Source organism: Candida oxycetoniae, assembly GCF_023343755.2.
Source record: "Candida oxycetoniae strain CBS 10844 chromosome Unknown scaffold10, whole genome shotgun sequence".
In the NCBI taxonomy this organism is placed as follows: Eukaryota; Fungi; Ascomycota; class Pichiomycetes; order Serinales; family Debaryomycetaceae; genus Lodderomyces; species Lodderomyces oxycetoniae.
This window is the reverse complement of record NW_026055470.1, coordinates 80,369-99,059: the sequence shown is the minus strand read 5'-3', so window position 1 is coordinate 99,059 and position 18,691 is coordinate 80,369. Positions and strand designations below refer to the sequence as shown.

The 18,691-nt window shown below is 38.2% G+C and overlaps 9 protein-coding genes across 9 annotated transcripts; 3 read left to right on the top strand and 6 right to left on the bottom strand. All coding sequences in view use genetic code 12, as the record gives it.

Annotated features, from left to right (window-relative positions):
• Positions 1-1,172: 1,172 nt before the first annotated feature.
• On the bottom strand, positions 1,173-2,711 carry KGF56_003872 (uncharacterized protein; the record flags this gene model as incomplete). Its single annotated transcript, XM_049325250.1, has 1 exon — positions 1,173-2,711. One exon carries the CDS (start codon positions 2,709-2,711, stop codon positions 1,173-1,175), a length of 1,539 nt encoding a protein of 512 aa, XP_049179031.1.
• A 793-nt stretch (positions 2,712-3,504) lies between these two features.
• On the bottom strand, positions 3,505-5,298 carry KGF56_003871 (uncharacterized protein; the record flags this gene model as incomplete). Its single annotated transcript, XM_049325249.1, has 1 exon — positions 3,505-5,298. One exon carries the CDS (start codon positions 5,296-5,298, stop codon positions 3,505-3,507), a length of 1,794 nt encoding a protein of 597 aa, XP_049179030.1.
• Positions 5,299-6,434: 1,136 nt separating this feature from the next.
• Positions 6,435-7,064, bottom strand: SDC1 (Sdc1p; the record flags this gene model as incomplete). Its single annotated transcript, XM_049325248.1, has 1 exon — positions 6,435-7,064. The coding sequence occupies one exon, from the start codon at positions 7,062-7,064 to the stop codon at positions 6,435-6,437; it is 630 nt and encodes a 209-aa protein (XP_049179029.1).
• A 159-nt stretch (positions 7,065-7,223) lies between these two features.
• KGF56_003869 (uncharacterized protein) lies at positions 7,224-7,967 on the top strand (the record flags this gene model as incomplete). The annotated part of the gene is made up of 1 exon (XM_049325247.1): positions 7,224-7,967. One exon carries the CDS (start codon positions 7,224-7,226, stop codon positions 7,965-7,967), a length of 744 nt encoding a protein of 247 aa, XP_049179028.1.
• Positions 7,968-8,156: 189 nt separating this feature from the next.
• Positions 8,157-9,029, bottom strand: KGF56_003868 (uncharacterized protein; the record flags this gene model as incomplete). Its single annotated transcript, XM_049325246.1, has 1 exon — positions 8,157-9,029. One exon carries the CDS (start codon positions 9,027-9,029, stop codon positions 8,157-8,159), a length of 873 nt encoding a protein of 290 aa, XP_049179027.1.
• A 1,594-nt stretch (positions 9,030-10,623) lies between these two features.
• Positions 10,624-13,752, top strand: FGR27 (Fgr27p; the record flags this gene model as incomplete). The annotated part of the gene is made up of 1 exon (XM_049325245.1): positions 10,624-13,752. The coding sequence occupies one exon, from the start codon at positions 10,624-10,626 to the stop codon at positions 13,750-13,752; it is 3,129 nt and encodes a 1,042-aa protein (XP_049179026.1).
• A 507-nt stretch (positions 13,753-14,259) lies between these two features.
• On the top strand, positions 14,260-15,444 carry KGF56_003866 (uncharacterized protein; the record flags this gene model as incomplete). The annotated part of the gene is made up of 1 exon (XM_049325244.1): positions 14,260-15,444. The coding sequence occupies one exon, from the start codon at positions 14,260-14,262 to the stop codon at positions 15,442-15,444; it is 1,185 nt and encodes a 394-aa protein (XP_049179025.1).
• Positions 15,445-15,524: 80 nt separating this feature from the next.
• KGF56_003865 (diphthine methyl ester synthase) lies at positions 15,525-16,424 on the bottom strand (the record flags this gene model as incomplete). The annotated part of the gene is made up of 1 exon (XM_049325243.1): positions 15,525-16,424. The coding sequence occupies one exon, from the start codon at positions 16,422-16,424 to the stop codon at positions 15,525-15,527; it is 900 nt and encodes a 299-aa protein (XP_049179024.1).
• A 209-nt stretch (positions 16,425-16,633) lies between these two features.
• On the bottom strand, positions 16,634-17,818 carry BTS1 (farnesyltranstransferase; the record flags this gene model as incomplete). Its single annotated transcript, XM_049325242.1, has 1 exon — positions 16,634-17,818. One exon carries the CDS (start codon positions 17,816-17,818, stop codon positions 16,634-16,636), a length of 1,185 nt encoding a protein of 394 aa, XP_049179023.1.
• Between the last annotated feature and the right edge of the window lie 873 nt (positions 17,819-18,691).

The following is an 18,691-nucleotide window of genomic DNA, read 5'->3' as shown; positions in this document are numbered from 1 at the left end:
CGCTACTCATTTTTTGTCATTTTTTATGATAATATTTTGTCGTTAAAGACGCTTTACTCAAATTGGTTAAAGGGTCCCCCTCTAAAACTATTTACAAAACCTAACTGATGAGACTCCTAAAATCGTAGCCCCAAAATCGTGGATCTCAAAACCAAAAACCTAAAACTATACACCCAACACTAATCACCCAAAACTATACACCTAACACTAATCACCCAAACCTATAAACCTAAAACTATACACCTATAACTATAAACCTAAAACTATACACCTATAACTATAAACCTAAAACTATACACCTAAAACTATACACCTAAAACTATAAACCTCAAGTTACAGACCTAAAACTATAAACCTCAAGTTACAGACCTTAAGTTACAGACCTAAAACTATAGACCCAGAATTATTACAAGTCTATGTTTATATCAGATAGAAAATGTTACAGGCTCTAAGCTCTGGGCTCCTTTACTTCTTTGCACAAGTAGTCTTATGCGCGCTTTAACAAACAATAAATAAAATAGCAAAACGGTTTTTTTTTTAAAGGTGAATCACATTGACAAAGAGATATTAACAAACATGCATTAGTAAAGTAGGTCTAAAGCAATCGGCAAAATTCAACTTAAAAAGACTACTTTTTCCAAAATTCAACTCAAAAAGGCTAATCTTTTCAAAATTCAACTCAAAAAGGCTAATCTTTTCAAAATTCAACTCAAAAAGGCTAATCTTTTCAAAATTAGACTTTAAAGTTTTTAAACCACAACTATACCATGAACATCCACATTTCCCTATTGAGAATTCTTTTTTTTTTTCCTTCTAATCTACACTATACACCATATAATAACTTAAACTCATACACCCACTAATCCTACTTCAAACACATTTGGTCCAATGCCCTTCATTTTTTGGTCCAACATAGTAACACAATTTCTTCAACCATAATTTACATGCCTTTGCAGATGCCAAGCCTTCAATACCAAAATAAGGACATCTTTAGTATGTTAGTTTGGTAATATCACCATGTGTAATATAATAGTCGACACATTGACTATTATACACGACTACACGAGTATAAAAAAACAATCGCGAACCTCCTGTCAGTCTCTGCCACTAAAGTTGCACAAACAAAAGAAAAGTTTTCTTTTACTTTTAACCTAATCACAACGTCTTTTAGTCTAGTCAACGGTATCCAATTTCCTCTTTTTTCCATTTTTTCCTAACCGTTTTTCAAACTCGGCTTTCGACTCTCCAGCTCTCCATCTCAAATCATAAGCAGGATGACTTTCCAACACAAATCGAGGATCTCGATTCGTGTCTTGAAATTCACTACCAAATAATTGTTCTCTAAAAGTTAATGGTCTGCCATCTTCAGTCTCAGGATAGTCTTGCCAAAACAATCCTCTTTTTTGCAATTCCGGTATAAGGTATTCAACAACGTCCTCAAATGTTTGTGGGTGTACAGCATATGTAATGTTAAATCCATCAACTCCCGATATATCAACCCATCGTTCAATTTCATCAGCAACGCCCGCGGCAGTGGATGCAAAAACAGGTCCTAATCCACCAACGGTGATTTGTTTAGCAATATGTTCTCTTGTTTTCTTAACGTGTTCTGGTTCACCGGGTGCTTTCTTATTCCACAATTCTAAAAATGATTTGACTGCATTAGTTCCAACGGCTGTTATGTCTTCTCCGTATTCATATTGGCTTATATCAATACCCGTCCAACCAGAAAATAACGCTTGAGCACCTTCTATGTCGCCATAGCTTTGATATTCCTGATATTTCCTATCGGCCTCTTCTTGAGTCTCACCAATTATAGGTGTAATCAATTGCAAAAATTTTATTGACCCTTGGGGTCTGCCATATCTTTCTCTAGCAATCTTCTTAATATCGCTAATTTGTTTCCCCAAGGCTTCTGGTGAAAAAGTTGTGATAAACACAACTTCGGCGTGCTGAGCAGCAAAGTCCTTGCCAGCAGACGAAGTACCAGCCTGAATAATAACTGGCAATCTCTGATTTTCATTAGGCAGGCAAACAAATGGGCCCGGAACATCAAACCATTTCCCTTTATGGTTGATCTCTCTTATCTTCTCGGGGTTAGCATAAACTCCATTTTTCAATTCAACTGCATCATCGCTCCATGAACTTAAAAACAACTTGTAGATAACATTGATATACTCTTGTGCCCGCTCATACCTCTCTGCATGTGGCGGCAATTCTTCACCATTTAACAAATTTCTAGCTGCTGAATCCAAATACGAACTAACGACATTCCAACCAATTCTTCCATTTGTCAATAAATCCAAACTAGCTAGTCTTCTAGCAAAATGGAAAGGTGATTCACTAATGGTGCTAAAAGTAACCCCAAAAGCCAAATTATTTGTGACTGCTGCACTAGCCGATACAACTGTTGATGGCTCAATCGTGGGCAATTGGGCGCCGGAAATTGCCGCTGCATCAAAATTGCGAGGCCCATTATAAACATCATAAGGCCCCAAAACATCAGCAATGAATAGGCCATTGAATTTACCGCGTTCAAGAAGTTTCGATAATGAAGTCCAGTACTCTATAGTATTGAAATTACTTGAGTTATCATTAGGATGTTTCCACAACCCAGGCGCTTGAAGTCCGGAACATCCCATTTCAAAGGCAAAAAGCTTCAATTGCTTTTTGCCTTTCTTGCTTGGTTCATTTCTTGATACTGGTGCCATAACTGATCAACAGTCGTTAAAAGTACAAATGGAAAGAAAGATAGAAACTCATACATAAAACACTTTCTACAAAAGAATAACAAGACCCTTTTATAATAAAAGAGTCTTTGTAAAGAGGTTTTCATATGTTATGACCCTAGCGAAATGGCGTCATTTTACCACATCGCCATCGCCATGTCGTTATTGTATCACACCAATATTTTTCAAAGTAATCTAGGGGGGGATAAAGAATTATAAGGTTTTCCATTTCCACATCTTCATGTCACGTGCATCGGACCTCAACCTTGGAAATATTTTAGTGTGGAGTTTTCAATGATTCCTACCCGAAAAATAATAAGAGAACTGTGGCATGAAGGAAACCCCACAAACCAAAGCGACACATCTCATTAAGCGACACTATCGAGCATAGCGAGATAGTGTTGTAACAAGGTACTAGGCACTAAAGACACTATCGAGCATAGTGAGATAGTGGAGCAACATTGACTAGCTGCCACCTAAACTCTGTAGCTTGTTACAACCATAAGAGCCACTATTTCTTTCTAAAGGTCTATTACTCTGCTTTATTACTCTAAGCTCTATCCCTCTGTTCTATTACTCTGTTGTGTATAATATCCTTCGGCTCCTCGAGTATGTTCTATTTAATATCCTTCGACTAGAGTCGCCTTCGGCTCCTCATTACTTTGAAAAAAAAAAAGGGTTCCTAATCACAATTAAAGCTCTTACAAACAAATAATCAAACTATGTACAAACCAAACAATGAAAAAACCTCATCATTATTACCTACTCTACTCCCTTATAATCTCTCCTCTTTAAATTCATAGCTATTGTGCTTTATTATATTGTAACCCCAGAATCCAACTACATTCATCAATCCTACTCTCCAACCATTGAATAACCCTAACAATTTAATTCTCTGTATCCACCCCATTCTATTCTCTTGGGAACTCAAGGAAAACCCGTTAAATTCAACAATCAAATTCTCCTCAGGTTTAACAATAGTTATGACTTTCCTTAAATCATGTTTCTTTGGCTTGAGTAAGAAGGATACTTGTTCTTTTCTTAACAAGTTCTCAACTGGCAATTTGATGAAAAACTCACATATTAGCGACACAAGATTAATAAACGTATAAACCGCTGGGGATGAATATGCATCGATATTAAACTTTATAAATAGTAAATATGGTGCTGCTCTACGGAATATACTTGTGCTGAACTGATAAAATGTGGTCAACAATACAATAGGTGTTGATGGATGAGTTAAATAGTATGTAGGAAAATATCGTATAGATTCCCTTATCGACCTTGTGTTTTGTAAAATCTCCTCTGCTGCTTGTTCAACCAAGTCATCCTTTTTACCCCCATGCAAGCTGCTGTTCAAAGTACTAACCTCTCCACTCTTAATATTGTTATTAAAAGGTAACCCATGATTAGGCTGAGTAATCATGAATTTGATTCTTATCAAATCTAAAGGCATTAATACTAATCCAGTTAATACACATGCACCAACAGATAACCACAACGATCTAAACGGATCGTTTGAATGTGTCAAGTCGAGAAAAAATGGATCTGGTATACCCAAGAATGGCGATAAAAATCCTGTTATCCATGCCTCAATTGTATGTGATAAAGTTACATAGATAAAAGAGGAGTTTGCACCCCTAAATAACGCCAAAAATGAATCCTTTTGGGTTATCTCCGAAATAATATCAATCGTATGTAATGATTTTGGCTGTATTTTGGAAACTTTGAGTCTTTTTTTTGTACTAAGCCGTTTCAAAGGTGGTGGCACAGGCTGGTTGTCGGGTTGTGAAACAACAATAGACGACAGTGAGGATTGTGATTGTGGTTGTGATTGTGGTTGTGGTGTCAATGTTAAGGGATCATAAATCGATTGTGGATTAGACCATACTTGCTGATCATTTTGTGGTTGGAAATAGTCAATTGGCTCATCGTCCTCGATAAAATTAACTTTTGACGATAAATTCAAGACATTCTCCTCTCTTTTTGATATAGAAACAGTTGAAACATTGTTATTCCTTTCCAATAACCTCTTTTCTTTAGTATCTTCATCTTTCTTCTTGCCGTCATCAAGGTTAAATTTGCCAACTTGCAAAACCAATCGGGTAATTTCCAAAGGTTGAGCAAGCAAAACCTTCACATAGCTCTTGATAAAGTTCCATACCAAGTTTTTCATTAATTCGTAGAGGTTATTGATATCAAAATACTCATTGAACTCCAAGTCATAAATGATATTTTTGTCACCACCACCGCCGCTTCCTCCATGAATAGCGCCTTCTCTCACACCTATGCCATTGATACCAATGCCGCCCGTTTGTCGACCAAACGCTCTCTGCAACACCCCCAGTTGTAGTACTCCTCTACCATTACTACTCATGTTAACCGCATTATCTACCGTATTCGACGATAAATGAACAGTTACAGGTTGATTAGTTTTCGGATCAAATAATCCTATTCCCTTTTTAAATATTACTGAATATCCAGCATCAAACGTATCATGGTCATAGTATGGGCGTAAACTAGATGAATCTAGATTTCCCGATGATGAACCAAGCCTCGATGATGACATGTCGAGAGAATACACCTCTTCAAAAGATCTATCCTATCCCTAATTGAATTAATTAAAGAGTATTAATCGATCGATTGCTATAACAATGCGAATTCATCACTGGGGTTTTTTTTTTCACTTACAATGGAAAATTGAGTTTTACGAGTTAGCACCAGTTGTGTAGATTGAGGAGAGAAGGCCGTTGTAAATGGGAGAGTTGAGAGGCCGTTGTGGTTTGCCAATCACCGCGACACTATCGAGCGAAGCGAGATGTTGGAGCAGCACCGACTACACCGACTATCGAGTTTGACTACACTGACTACACCGACTATCGAGTTTGATTATACCGACTATCGAGTTTGACTACACCGACTATCGAGTTTTTCAGCACTGGAATTGTCAAATAAGTGACATAGAGGTCTTTAAAAATGTGTATTTGTTGGGGACAAGAGACATTGGGAGAACACAATGGATCAAGATTTTCTAGCTTATCCGGCTGTTGTTTCAGCGCCTACTGTTTTTTTGGCAGATAAGATTGGAACAAATGGTGGCGATATTGGTATGTTCTTAATTTTTGAATTTACCGGCATCACGTACCCTATTTTAAGATACCTTGGGTTGAAAAGGTTCAAACAATGAAAAAATCAATCTCAATGGTCTCACCCGACACTAGCGAGCTAAGCGAGCTAGTGGAGCAGTACTCACTAGCTTGTTATGACCTGACCAGCGACACTATCGACACTATCGAGCAGCACTATCGAGCAGAGCGAGATAGTGTTGTAACAAGCCAGAAAGTGCTGCTCCACTATCTCGCTTGGCTCGATAGTGTCGTACCAAGCTACAAAGTGCTGCTCCACTAGCTCGCTTGGCTCGATAGTGTCGTACCAAGCTACAAAGTGCTGCTCCACTATCTGGCCTGTCTTGAATAAATTGATTCATTTTTGGAATAATCTTTTCTACCTCTTTTGTGGTAGTAGTAGTAGTAGTAGTTAAGTTTTAAACGGAAATAAAGCTAGTTTGCTTCACTATCGAGAAAAACGAGATAGAAAGTAAGTGTTAAGAGCTAGTGTTGAGGGCTGGTGTCAAGGGCTGGTGTTAAGAGCTAGTGTCGACAGTTGTTTCGGCGCCTAGTGTTTTACTATCCCGTGTAAGTTGTTTTACTCTTCTTCTTCAAGTTTACTCTGTACAAGTGACCTGGCAATAAGAAACTCTCCAAGATATTTTAATGGATCACGAGGTTTCAAATACCCCACTTCTTTTAATCCATCTAACAAATGTCTTGTCAAGTGTTGATTCAAATATCGCCTTATACTCGACCCGCCTACTATCTCGTGTAATGGAGGTAAGTCTATATCTCCAATTTTCTCTTCCTTAATACCCTGTGCTTCATCTTTCATTCCATGTGTTTCCTCGTCCACATCCTGTTCTTGCTCCTCTACACCCTGTTCTTGCTCCTCTACACCCTGTTCTTGCTCCTCTACACCCTGTTCTTGCTCCTCTACACCCTGTTCTTGCTCCTCTACACCCTGTTCTTGCTCCTCTACACCCTGTTCTTGCTCCTCTATACTATTCTGTACCTGTGGTTGAGGTGTTCTTTGTGGAGACCCATTCAATACTTTAGTCTTGATATCACCATTTTTTACCCGACTTTCCTCAGTAGCACCATCAATAAGCAATTCATCCTCTTCCCCTTCTCCTTCATGGCTCTTCTGACTCCCTTCTTGTGCGATATCTTGTAACTCCATTATCGAAGAAGACTGCTCTAACCCAGTGAGTAAAATGGCCATAGAAAAAAGAGATGAGAAAGAAAGCACAAAGAGAATGAAAAGAAGCAAAAGGTTACTGGGAGAAGGTAAAGGTTACTGAAAGAAGCTAAAGGTTACGGTGAGAAGCTATTGTAGAAGCGCATTTTTAAGATATATAGGCCCTATATTGTTCCCTGAGTAATGGATCCGTTTTACGCCGTCAAAGAGGACGCAGATAATGCAATTAAACAGCTTGAAGCAATAATTGTTCAACGTCAGCAGCTCAACAATCAAACAACATCGTTTGAACAATTACAAGATTTTGAAAATACTCTACAAGAGTTGAAAGAGATTCATCAGGATTTGAAACAAGCATTGGCTGTAAGCTCTTCGCATCCTGAACAATTCCAACTCTCTAATTCCGATATTGAACAACGAAACGATATAATAGAAAACTTGAATGATCGAATATCTCAATTACAACAAAGATGGGAACAAACCAAGCAAAACAACAACAAGACCAGCGGCAGCGCCAGCGCCAGCACCACCAACAATAATAATAATACTAGTTTAAGAGACGTGACTACTATGTCCAATCGAATAAGTCAAGATGAAAATCCTTTTGCTAATGAAGAAAACCCAGTAATGACCTCTTACCAGCAACAGGAAATGATTCAAGAGCAGGATGTTCAATTAGAAGATATTCACAAAACAATGATGAATTTAAATGAACAAGCAACTATTATGGGTGAAGAATTGGAAGACCAAGCATTTTTGTTGGATGAATTGGACTATGAAATGGATAATGTTGATAGTAAATTACAACGCGGAATGAAACGATTGAATCGTTTTATTGAGAAAAACAAAGAAACTGCTAGTAATTGGTGTATTGGGATTTTGGTCATTGTGCTTTGTATCTTGTTGGTTTTGCTTATTGCTGTATAAGGGGAACAGTAAACACACGCAGGTTTCAAGAGTTAAAGCATTGATTAGAGATACCTATTTAGTAGCAATAGATTACGCCATATTCCACAATCCTTCTTGCTCTCATCATCATCATCATCATTAACTTCACCTTCACCTTCACTATCACCTTCACTATCACTATCACCTTCACCTTCACCTTCACCTCCATCATTGCATGAAATCATCATTAAAGTAGAGTTCCATTTCCAAATCAGGTTGGAACTCAGTATACAACATCTCATGACTTCCATCGTGATGCTCGCAGTATCTAGCTACTTCGTCATCAATCAACTTGAACTTCTCACCAGGCAATAAAGCTGCTTGTGCCACGAGTTGTACCTGACAGCTTTTCTCCAACAAGGTAAAAAGATAAGCTGCTTCATCAACAGTAGATCCTACAGTTAAGAGCCCATGGTTACTCAAAATCATACCTTTCCCCACTGGCCCCAAGGCTTGCGCAATTTTCTCACCTTCTTCTGCTTCTAATGCAACACCGCCAAAATCCTCATAAACTGAATGGCTCTTGTAGAAGGTACAAACATCTTGATTAATCATTGCCAACTGTTTGCCACCAGGCATACAACTCCATGCTTTTCCATAAGTTGAATGGGTATGGCATGCGGCATGAACATCTGGTCGATGCTTGTGAACAGCACTATGTATAGCAAACCCCGCTGCATTAATAGCACATTGGTTACCATCGGGTAATATTGCACCGTTGTGGTCAACATGGACTAAATCACTAGCTTTGATGAGTCCAAAATGTTTACCAAGAGGATTAATCCAAAAAGTCAGAGGATCGACTGGATCACGAATTGATATGTGTCCTGCTGTTCCTTCAGTATACCCTTTTCTTGCAAACACTCTAAACGCACCAGCCATGTGCTGTTTGCTCCATTCTCTTTCTTCGAGCTTATTGGCAAACACAGGTAACTGATAAGGATGCACGCCGCCTTTTGCTATTACCTGGGACCCACCATCTTGAAACTTGTATTTGACGGAGTTGCAAGTGTGAGGAGGAGATGTTGTTGATTCTGGCATAGAGACCTATTGTGTAATACTAGGCACTAAAAACACTATCGAGCAGAGCTATCGAGTAATACTAGGCACTAATGACACTATCGAGTAGAGCGAGATAGTGTTGTAACGAGGTGCTAGGCACTAATGACACTATCGAGCAGAGCGTACAAAGTGTTTGGTTGAAATGAAAAGAAATCTTTTCTATCCAAGGTTGTTCCGTGCGTGTGTCGTATGTGTCGTATGTGTGTGTGTGTCGTATGTGCTGTGTGTATTGTGTGTGCTGTGTGTAGTGTGTAGTATATGTGGTGTATGTGGTGTGTGGTGTGTGTAGTGTATGTAGTGGTGATGTATACTAATGGTTTGTATAAAGGTGATGATGATCTATACAAATAGTTCACGCTGATTGGATAAAACACCCCCCTGAAGCTGAAACCGCAATTACATTCCCCTTTTGAGTTATTCTTAACATATGGTAGCGCGTATCTTGTCAACAGCAGCAGAAAAAAAAAATAAAAAAATGAATAAAAAAATAAAATAAAAAAATATTTATTATTTATTTATTTATTATTTATTTTCCTTCGCTACCAACTGTGACACCCTGCATTTACGCGGTTTCTTGGACATTGACACAACCATGAGGCCCAATCTAAATACCCAACAACCCAACTATTATATGAGCCAACTACTGCAAGAGGCTCTTGCAGCTACTAAACTTGAACTATTTCTCCTTAAAGACAATAACCAATAACAGCTGATCTCTTGGAATTGGTTTATCAATTACTGTTACTGTTTTCTCGAAATGAGACAGAAAAAGAGATTCAAGTGTGTATCTCTTATTTAACTCACTATGCACTGAAAAAGTTGGTATTCCTTCACATTGCCATGAATGCAAGAAAAAAAAAAAAAAAAGAAATACAAAAAGAAAAATATGGTATTAACAATACCTTTGCATGTAGCCAAACTTTTATAAAGGCCAAGCAAGACCAACTGGGAAACCGGAATTTATCGTAGCGATATAGGTCACTTGAACTATTTCTCACATATCTTTTGTGTAAACAGTAATTTCTATTTGGAAGAGTAGAAGGAAAAGTATATGGCCTGACTTGTTAACTCCCAATCTTTTTCTCGGTTGAAAGTCAAAAGTCCAACCACATAAGAATTCTATTTCCTCTATGTGGAATTTGTAGGAGGTCCACGACCCAACTAAAGCTGTATGGGCCAAATCTTCTATTTATTATTATGCATACTTCAATATTGATCTTTAGTCATAAACTTTGTTATCATGTGTTGTGCGATCAATAATGGGAAACAGATTGTACCTGCTACTGATACGGCGCATTTGCTAACGTTCGCTATACCACTCAACCCAAAATCGGTTCAAGAGCTGTCCAAGGAATAGAAATCTATATCTATTATTAAATCACTCTTTTTCTATCGCCTAACCCCAGTATAAGTAAACCCTTCTCACGTGGCTTGCTTCGTCACAATCTTCATCTTCATCTATATCTTGCTATTCATAAATTGGCGTATTTTTTTTTTTTTTTTCTTTTTCGTTTTTAATAACTGTATTATGAAAAGTTGAATAAGGAGGAGAGGTTGATAATATTTAAGGGAAATGAATATAGATAATACCACGGACTTGGCTGCTGCTGCTGCCGCTACCGCTGCTGCCACAGAAGCGGAACAATTAAGACTGTCTAAGACGCCAGTCAAAAGACTCAGGAAGTTGCCACCCGAGAAGAGACAGAAAGTTTCGTCAGCTTGTGACTCGTGTAAGAAAAGAAAGTACAAGTGTTCCGGATTAACACCATGTGATCTATGTTTGAAGAAGGGCTACAAGTGTACTTTTACAATAATCGATAAGAGATCGTTGAAAAGTGAACGAATGTCCAAGTTGAAGGAGGAAAAAGTGAGGCAGCTACAACTTGATAGAGGTTATGCAACAAATGAAGCACAGCTTGATAGGACTCGGGCACCAAATGAAGCACAGCTTGATAGGACTCGGGCACCGAATGAAGCACAGCTTGATAGGACTCGGGCACCAAATGAAGCACAGCTCGGTATAAGTCGGGCACCAAATGAAGCACAGCTCGATAGGACTCGGGCACCAAATGAAGCACATATCCCCAGTTCTGAGCAACCACGGAGTCTAGATCAATCACAGAGTTTAAAGTCTGGTTACAACAACTCCACGCAAGATCTATATCCAAAGCAGCAAATTACGCCTCCTGACGGATGCTATTACTATCCCCCGAAACAACACCCGCTGCAACTGCAACTAATGCAACACCAACAGCAACTGCTGCAATTTGCGATTCCTCACACAGAAAGTCTATATCACCACCTAACCCTGCCGGTGCTGCTGCTGCTGCTGCTGCTGCAACCCAGAAGCAGGTTTCCACTGCATTGTAACTTATTCCCACTTAATAACCCAGCTCCAGCTTCTGCTCCAATTCCGGCTCCAATTCCGGCTCCAACACACACTACGCACTCATCGCTACTACCGCAACATTATACCCAACCTCCGTCTTTAGATTTAAAACCAAACTACCAGCAACAAAATCCAAGCTTTAGTCTACCGCCAATTGATCAACAGCAACAACAACAACAGCAGCAACACCAACAACAACACCAACAACAACACCAACAACAACAACAACACCAACAACAACAACAACACCAACAACAACAACAACACCAACAACAACAACAACACCAACAACAGCAGCAACAACAACAACCACTGCTAGTGCCACCGCTAGCACCACCACCACCTGCTGCACTTCCACAGCCACCTTCTCTTCCTTCTGCTTTGTTGCTGTCAAACAACAATTGTATACCTACCCCAGAAAATACTCCCAATACTGCTGGTGAAAGTCTAAGTAATCGCTACATTCCGAAGTCATTACAGCCATTGTTATCGTTCCCGCTAAACAATGTAAAGACAAAGAATGAGGTAGATGCAAAGGATGGGGATGAAGTGGATATCGAGGATCCAGACAAAACCGAGAAAAAAGATGGAGTTTCAAACCAAGCAGGTAAGAGTTGTATTTTGTTAAATGATAAATCTGGTACATTCCGTTATATGGGTGAGACAAGTCCCTTTTCAGTGTTGTATGAAACGAGAAACATCTTTTATCAATATGTTGGGCAGTGTAGATTGACTGAGAATTTAAAAGGATGTCCCGTTATTGATAAACCGTTGAAAGTTAGCCAGAAAATTACTGTTGAGTTACCAACAGTTGCTGATTGTAATATTTACATTGAACAGTTTAAAAAGAACATTAATGAAATTTTTTTTATATATGACATGGATAATTTTAACGAGGAGATTGTTAAACCAGCATACGAAAACTTCAATGCCGAAGACAATCAACACAAGGTTGTTCAACTATACTTTGTGCTAGCAATTGGTGCAACATACTTTGAATTTGCGAATAAAACCCCCGAGGCTGAACTAGGAGCCAAATTTTTTGATACCGGTAGATTTCTTTTACAGCTGCTTGTTGAGGATAGCGCGTTATGGTGTGTTGTTACTCATTATTTACAATTTCATTATTATCAAGCGATTTTGAAAAAATCAACAGCATGGATCCATTTGAACCAAGCAATAAAATATGCGCAATCTTTGGGCTTGCATCGGAATTTCATAAATGAGCAATTTTCAAACTCTTCTTATGAATGTGAATATCCCAAAAGATTATTTAGATCACTTTATTGTTCAGATAGGATATCCTCGGTATTTATTGGAAGGCCATTGGCTATAAATGATTACGACTGGGATGACCCCACCAGATTTATTCCATCCAATACTCTTGTGTCGAATCTAAATTTCAACGCCAAATGTCAGATTGAGCTTGCAAAGATAACTACATTGATAGGTAAAATTGTGGCAAATTTTTACCAAGATCGAATAATTGATATAAACAGGACTAAAAACCTTGCAGTGCAGTTGAAAATTTGGCTGAAGGATCTTGATCCTCTACTCAGTCTTGACAATATTCTTAAACCAGCAGAAATTCCCAGAAACGAAAATTTTGGAAATACTCATATGATCTTGACTATGCATTTGCTTCAGCTATATGCGATTATGCTATTATGCCGCCCGTTTTTCATGTTTGATGCTATAAGTAATATTAAGGCGGAGATGCAGAATCTGACATTAAAGGATAAAGAATCACTGAAGCAATTTTGCCAAGCAGCAACAAAAGCATCTATTCTCGCAATAAAACTAATGAATCATTATATTAACACTACATTCAAGAAAGTGAAGCGAATGGAATGTTATATAATCATCACGTGTTGTTTCTATTGTATCATAACTCTAGGAATATCAATACTCAATGGAGGATTTGAAGAAGAAGGCTATTCTGAACAGGAGCTCACTAATTTGCTTAAAAGTACTGTTTATATCCTTCTTCACTATTCAACATGTAACAAAGGTGCAGAGCGATATGTTGAAATAGGAGTTGATTTAATAGATGCGATAGTTAGTCGTTCTCAAAAAAGTAAAGAATCAATGAAGATAGCTGATGACAAAACCAAATACGAATTAGATGATGATGGTTTAAATTGTTTTAATTTCGGTGAGGACCCAAATAATGGAGATTTACAGAGTTTGATTGATTTCCAGCAATTGTTTGTTTCGCATGAAACGGCAAATGTCTTGAGCAATGCGGGACATAATAGTGTTATGCCTTTTGATTATGGAAACTACGATTTATTTTTTGGCGATAAATATTGAAATCAAGCACACTATCGAGCAGAGCGAGATAGTGGGCAGCTAGGTCAGTGTGTAAACTATATTAATTTATATATTATTGGCCTTTTAACCAAGTCTGGTTATGGTTGTTTGACTATCATAGCTTTCACGCGCACATATACATATATGTAGATACATACACTCACATCTACATCTGATATCTCCTCCTCCTCCTCCTCCTCCTCCACATCTACGGTTTACAAACAAAGTAAGGACCCTTTGTAAGTTTTTAATGCCAGGATGTATTGTAACATATCTTCCCTCTTTTTCAGGTAGCGTTTTTCGATTCAGTTTGTTAAAAAAAACTCATTTGTTTGCTAACCGATCTTTCCTTATTACTTTCCTTTACTTGTAGACATATTTGCCATATCTAGGAAGGCTATTTTCCTTTAAAAGCATATATAGGACAGACGGACAATTGCATAATAGCTTTTAAATGTCCCAGTTTAAGATTGGCGTTTGTTACAATTCTCTCTTTTTTTCCCCACGATGTTACTTACATTTCTACTAGCGGTGACATTTTTATTATCCGGCTATCAAGTATTTGCATCTCCAGGTGACGACTTATATGCATTTCTGGACTGTTTATACCAATGTGAACAAATAACGTGTAACAAGAACCCTTACTATATTATCCAAGAGGAGTATGGTCAAGAATTGCAAGAGCAAGGAATAGAGTTGAATTATTATAATCCCACCTGGCATTTCGATGCGATACCCTTGCCTTTATATTTGAGATTACTTGGCTGGACATGTGAGCTGAATTGTGATTACCAGTGCCAAAGAATCATCACTTACGAAAGAAGGAAGAACAACGAGGAGATTTTTCAATTCCATGGTAAATGGCCGTTCAAGAGAGTTTTTGGCATTCAAGAATTATTCAGTGTTATTATGTCAATTGGCAATTTCTACGTTACTTTCCAATATGGGTTCAAAAAAATTTTGGCAATATTGAGGAATAAAAACTTACCTTATGGACAAAAACAACAACATGTTAACATCTTTATCATAACTTTAGTCACGATGTCAGCTTGGATAGCATCTGCTGTATTTCATACTCGGGATTTCCCAGTAACGGAGCATTTGGATTACTATTTAGCAGGGGCAACGATTCTTTCGGGATTCCATGCATTGGGAGCAAGATTGTTTGAATTATATCGACGAGATAAAGCTTTTTGGCGTTGGTTCTTTTCGACATTATGTCTAGCAGCATATGCTTATCACGTACAAAGACTATACCGTGATTGGTCATATACTTACAATATGAGAGCAAACATATTTATTGGATTTTGCCAAAATCTCTTTTACTGTCTTGTTGTTTATAAGTTATACAGCAAGTACTATAATATGGAGCAAAGTGATGGGCATTCTATAAACTTGAATCATTTGTATTATATCGATTTCAAAAGGATGATATTGCCTAGTTTCTATTCAAGAAGTGCCAAATTATACACATTGTATCCAGCAATGTTGTGCACTATTGTACTTGTGGGCATGACATTGGAAATTATTGACTTTCCTCCAATTTGTAAAGATTTGGTTGACGCCCATGGTTTATGGCATTTGGTGACTATAGTACCAGTCTATATGGGATGGTACGATTGGTTGATATGGGACGTGAATGAAAATGTATGGAACGATATACAAGAAGAGGATAGAAAGAAAAAGGAGTAGACTCCTCCCCCCACACACACACACACTAATTTAATTTATTTAAATATGTATTAAACTTACACATCTATATAAGGGTAATCTCAATCGCTTAAGTTCTCTTCTGGCGGTACGTATACTGGAGGTGCAAAATGCTTTTGATCTTCTTCCACAAACTTTTTAAATTTCTCCTTGTCATCAACGAATTGATACAAGTACTCCAACTCAAGATCATGCACTTGTCTACCTAACATGACTAATGTGTGTAGTGGTTCACCGGAATCATATTCACTCAATTCTCTCAAGGTACCCGCTTTAAATTTTTGTGACGGCGAACCTAATCTCGACACGGCAACACAGGGCGTGTTTTCGGTATATGCTTGCTCTTGTCTCCTTTCTTCAATTTCAAGTAACTGCGAACAAGCGGTTGCAATATCCATGTACCTAGGAGGCTCATAAATCAATCTCCCTCTTGCCATATTTTCAATACTTTGTTCCTTAACTTTGATATCTAAAAGAATCAATGTATGCAATCCAATTTTTCGATTTTCCATAATTTTATTATAAAAAGAATCAGGTTTCCAAGAGTCGGTAAAGAATACTAGCGATATAGTCTGTCCGAATTGGTATAGTTGCAATCCACAGGCGCCAACTGCATTCATCACCAGGGCATTATGGATGATTTCTACTGGTATATTCAATTCCCTAGCTCTAAGAACTAAATCGGTATGCGTCGTAGCACCAAATGGGTCACCAACTACTAAGAAAGCAACGTCTTCATCTGCAGCATTATGTAGTATTTCGTCACTACCTGTTTCAACCAATTCTCTATCTGCTAATATCACTTCTCTTCCATAATACGATTCCAAAGTCTCTTTGTTCGCTGCCATCAAAATCGACGTGTATGCCTCGAGATAAACCCGTGAACATTTCTTTACCGTCTCAAGTCCTCGTACTGTTATATCTGACTCATGAGAGAGTCCAAGACCTACTAAATATAGCATTGTTTGAGAAAAGAAAGAAGCTAGTTTATTAAATACTGATTGTGAAAAATTTACATTTGTTCCATTTCTCTCTTCTTTGTTTTTTTTTTCTTTTCTTTTTTTTTTTGGACTGCAATCTACGAGATGATGATGATGATGATGCAAGGAAACAAGCTACAATAGTTTAACGTTTCAATGTCCTGTATTCTTCTTTATTTTTCTTCTTTTCATTAGAAGATATCGCACAATTGAGTTACCAAATCAAGTAACGGTTTCGGGTCTGTATCAGATATCGACAGTGAAAAAGAAGTTATTCTCTCCTTTAATGCCATTAAACAATGAAAAGTTTCGCTTGAAACGTTGGATTCTATAATCTCCTTCATAGCTTTCTCATGTAAATCCTTTCTCTCCATTCTCTCTTGTTGCGATCTATGATTGTACAAGAATTCAACCAAGCACGAAAACGAATTGGGCAATTGCAGATTAGCTCGTTTTTCTTGCCAATATCGTTTTAAGCATATGAGTATTGGAAAAGAGAGTTTTCCTTCAAAAAGATCTTCTCCGGTAACTCCTTTCATATGGGAATACCTGGAATCAACTAAATTCAAATAATCATCTCGTACTTGATACATTATGCCCAAACAATTTGCCACGGTTATTAAATCATCCATTTTCTTGGTTTTCTTGAGGGGCAGATGCAGAGGCGGCAACAACGACGACGACGATTGCATGTTAGAGCCGGAATTGAAATTTTTCTCAAACTCCACTGGCGAGAAAAGTGCCATCAACTTTATAGATAATCGAAATAGCCCACCGGTCTTATTCTTTGCCATTTGGAAGTACTCCATCATACTTGGCAATTCAGATAGCAGAGTCAAATTGTCTCTCCAATATATGTCATCCCCTTGTCCCTTGTGAAGGTTTTTCATCTCTTGAGTAAAGATGGCAAAGAGCTCAACGAGCTTTTCACTATTGCCGTTTTTCTCCCGCCACAACTTGTAAGCATTGTCAAAGGCTTCGAAATAAACAAGGTTACCGCAGTTTATAGTTAGCGGAGTGCCAAATTCTATGTGAGCTGCTGGTTTGCCACGGCGAAACAATGACTCGTCTTCAATATCATCAATCAAAAGCGAGGCGTTATGCAACTGCTCAATAATCTCGCCCATTTTTGAAAGAACCGTTTCATCATTAATCTTGAAAATCACTTGGTCAAGTACATGTATGAACTTTGTTCGAACATTCTTGTTATTACTAGCTAGCTGCCGAATATACTTGTACGGAGCTATCACTTCCTCTCTTATGGTATCATCTTCATAAGCTAACTTCTCATGCAGGAAATGGGGGTTCAGTACATTGTCTATAATGGAAGTATATTCATAAGCGGGCAAGTACTCGCCTGACCCCAGCAACGGCATCGATAAACGTAGAGAAGGAGAAGCCATTTCTCTCAAACTCTCACTACTCTAGACTCTCTAATTATCTCTACCTCTTCCCAGTACTACCTCTTCTCAGTGCTAGTACTACCTCTTCCCAGTGCTATCTCTTCCCAATGTTAGTACTACCTCTTCCCAGTGCTATCTCTTCCCAGTACTACCTCTTCCCAGTGTTAGTGCTACCTCTTCTCAGTACTACCTCTTCTCAGTGCTAGTACCACCTCTTCTCAGTGCTAGTACTACCTCTTCTTAGTGTTAGTGCTATCTCTTCCCAGTTCGTCTAACTTCGGCAGAAAAGTGGAAAATCCCCAAATAGGCAATTTCCCGTGAGCCCACGTGATTCTCACGTGAGAGAAAAAAGATTTTGTTTTTTTTTCAAAAACAATGGCATTTAAGGTGAAGCTTTGTACTTTTAATTGCAATGGGGTGTTGTTTCTTTTCCTCTTGGGTTAAAAGAGGTATAAGGTATAAGGGGGCAGGTTGCTTTGAAGAAGGTGTTTCTTTTTCTTTTTGTTTGTTTATTTATTTTGAGTCTTTATAATGGATGCGATATTTGCCAATCTTCCGCCGGTAACCAAAGGTTGGACTATAGCCACGATCACCACCTCGATACTTATAACGACGCATAAAGTCAAGCCGATAAATCTTTTATTTTTCCCCGATAAGGCTTGGACAAGCCAGAATTGGAGGCTAGTTACCACTTTTTGCACATTTGGAGAGCTATCTTTTGATTTGGTTTTCATGCTATGGCTCATTTCTTCGTCGTGCCGCAAGATTGAAAATGAGTTTCACACTAGGTTTTCACAAATGCCTCTTGGTATATGTGATTCTTTAACTACACGACAGCAAGCTGTA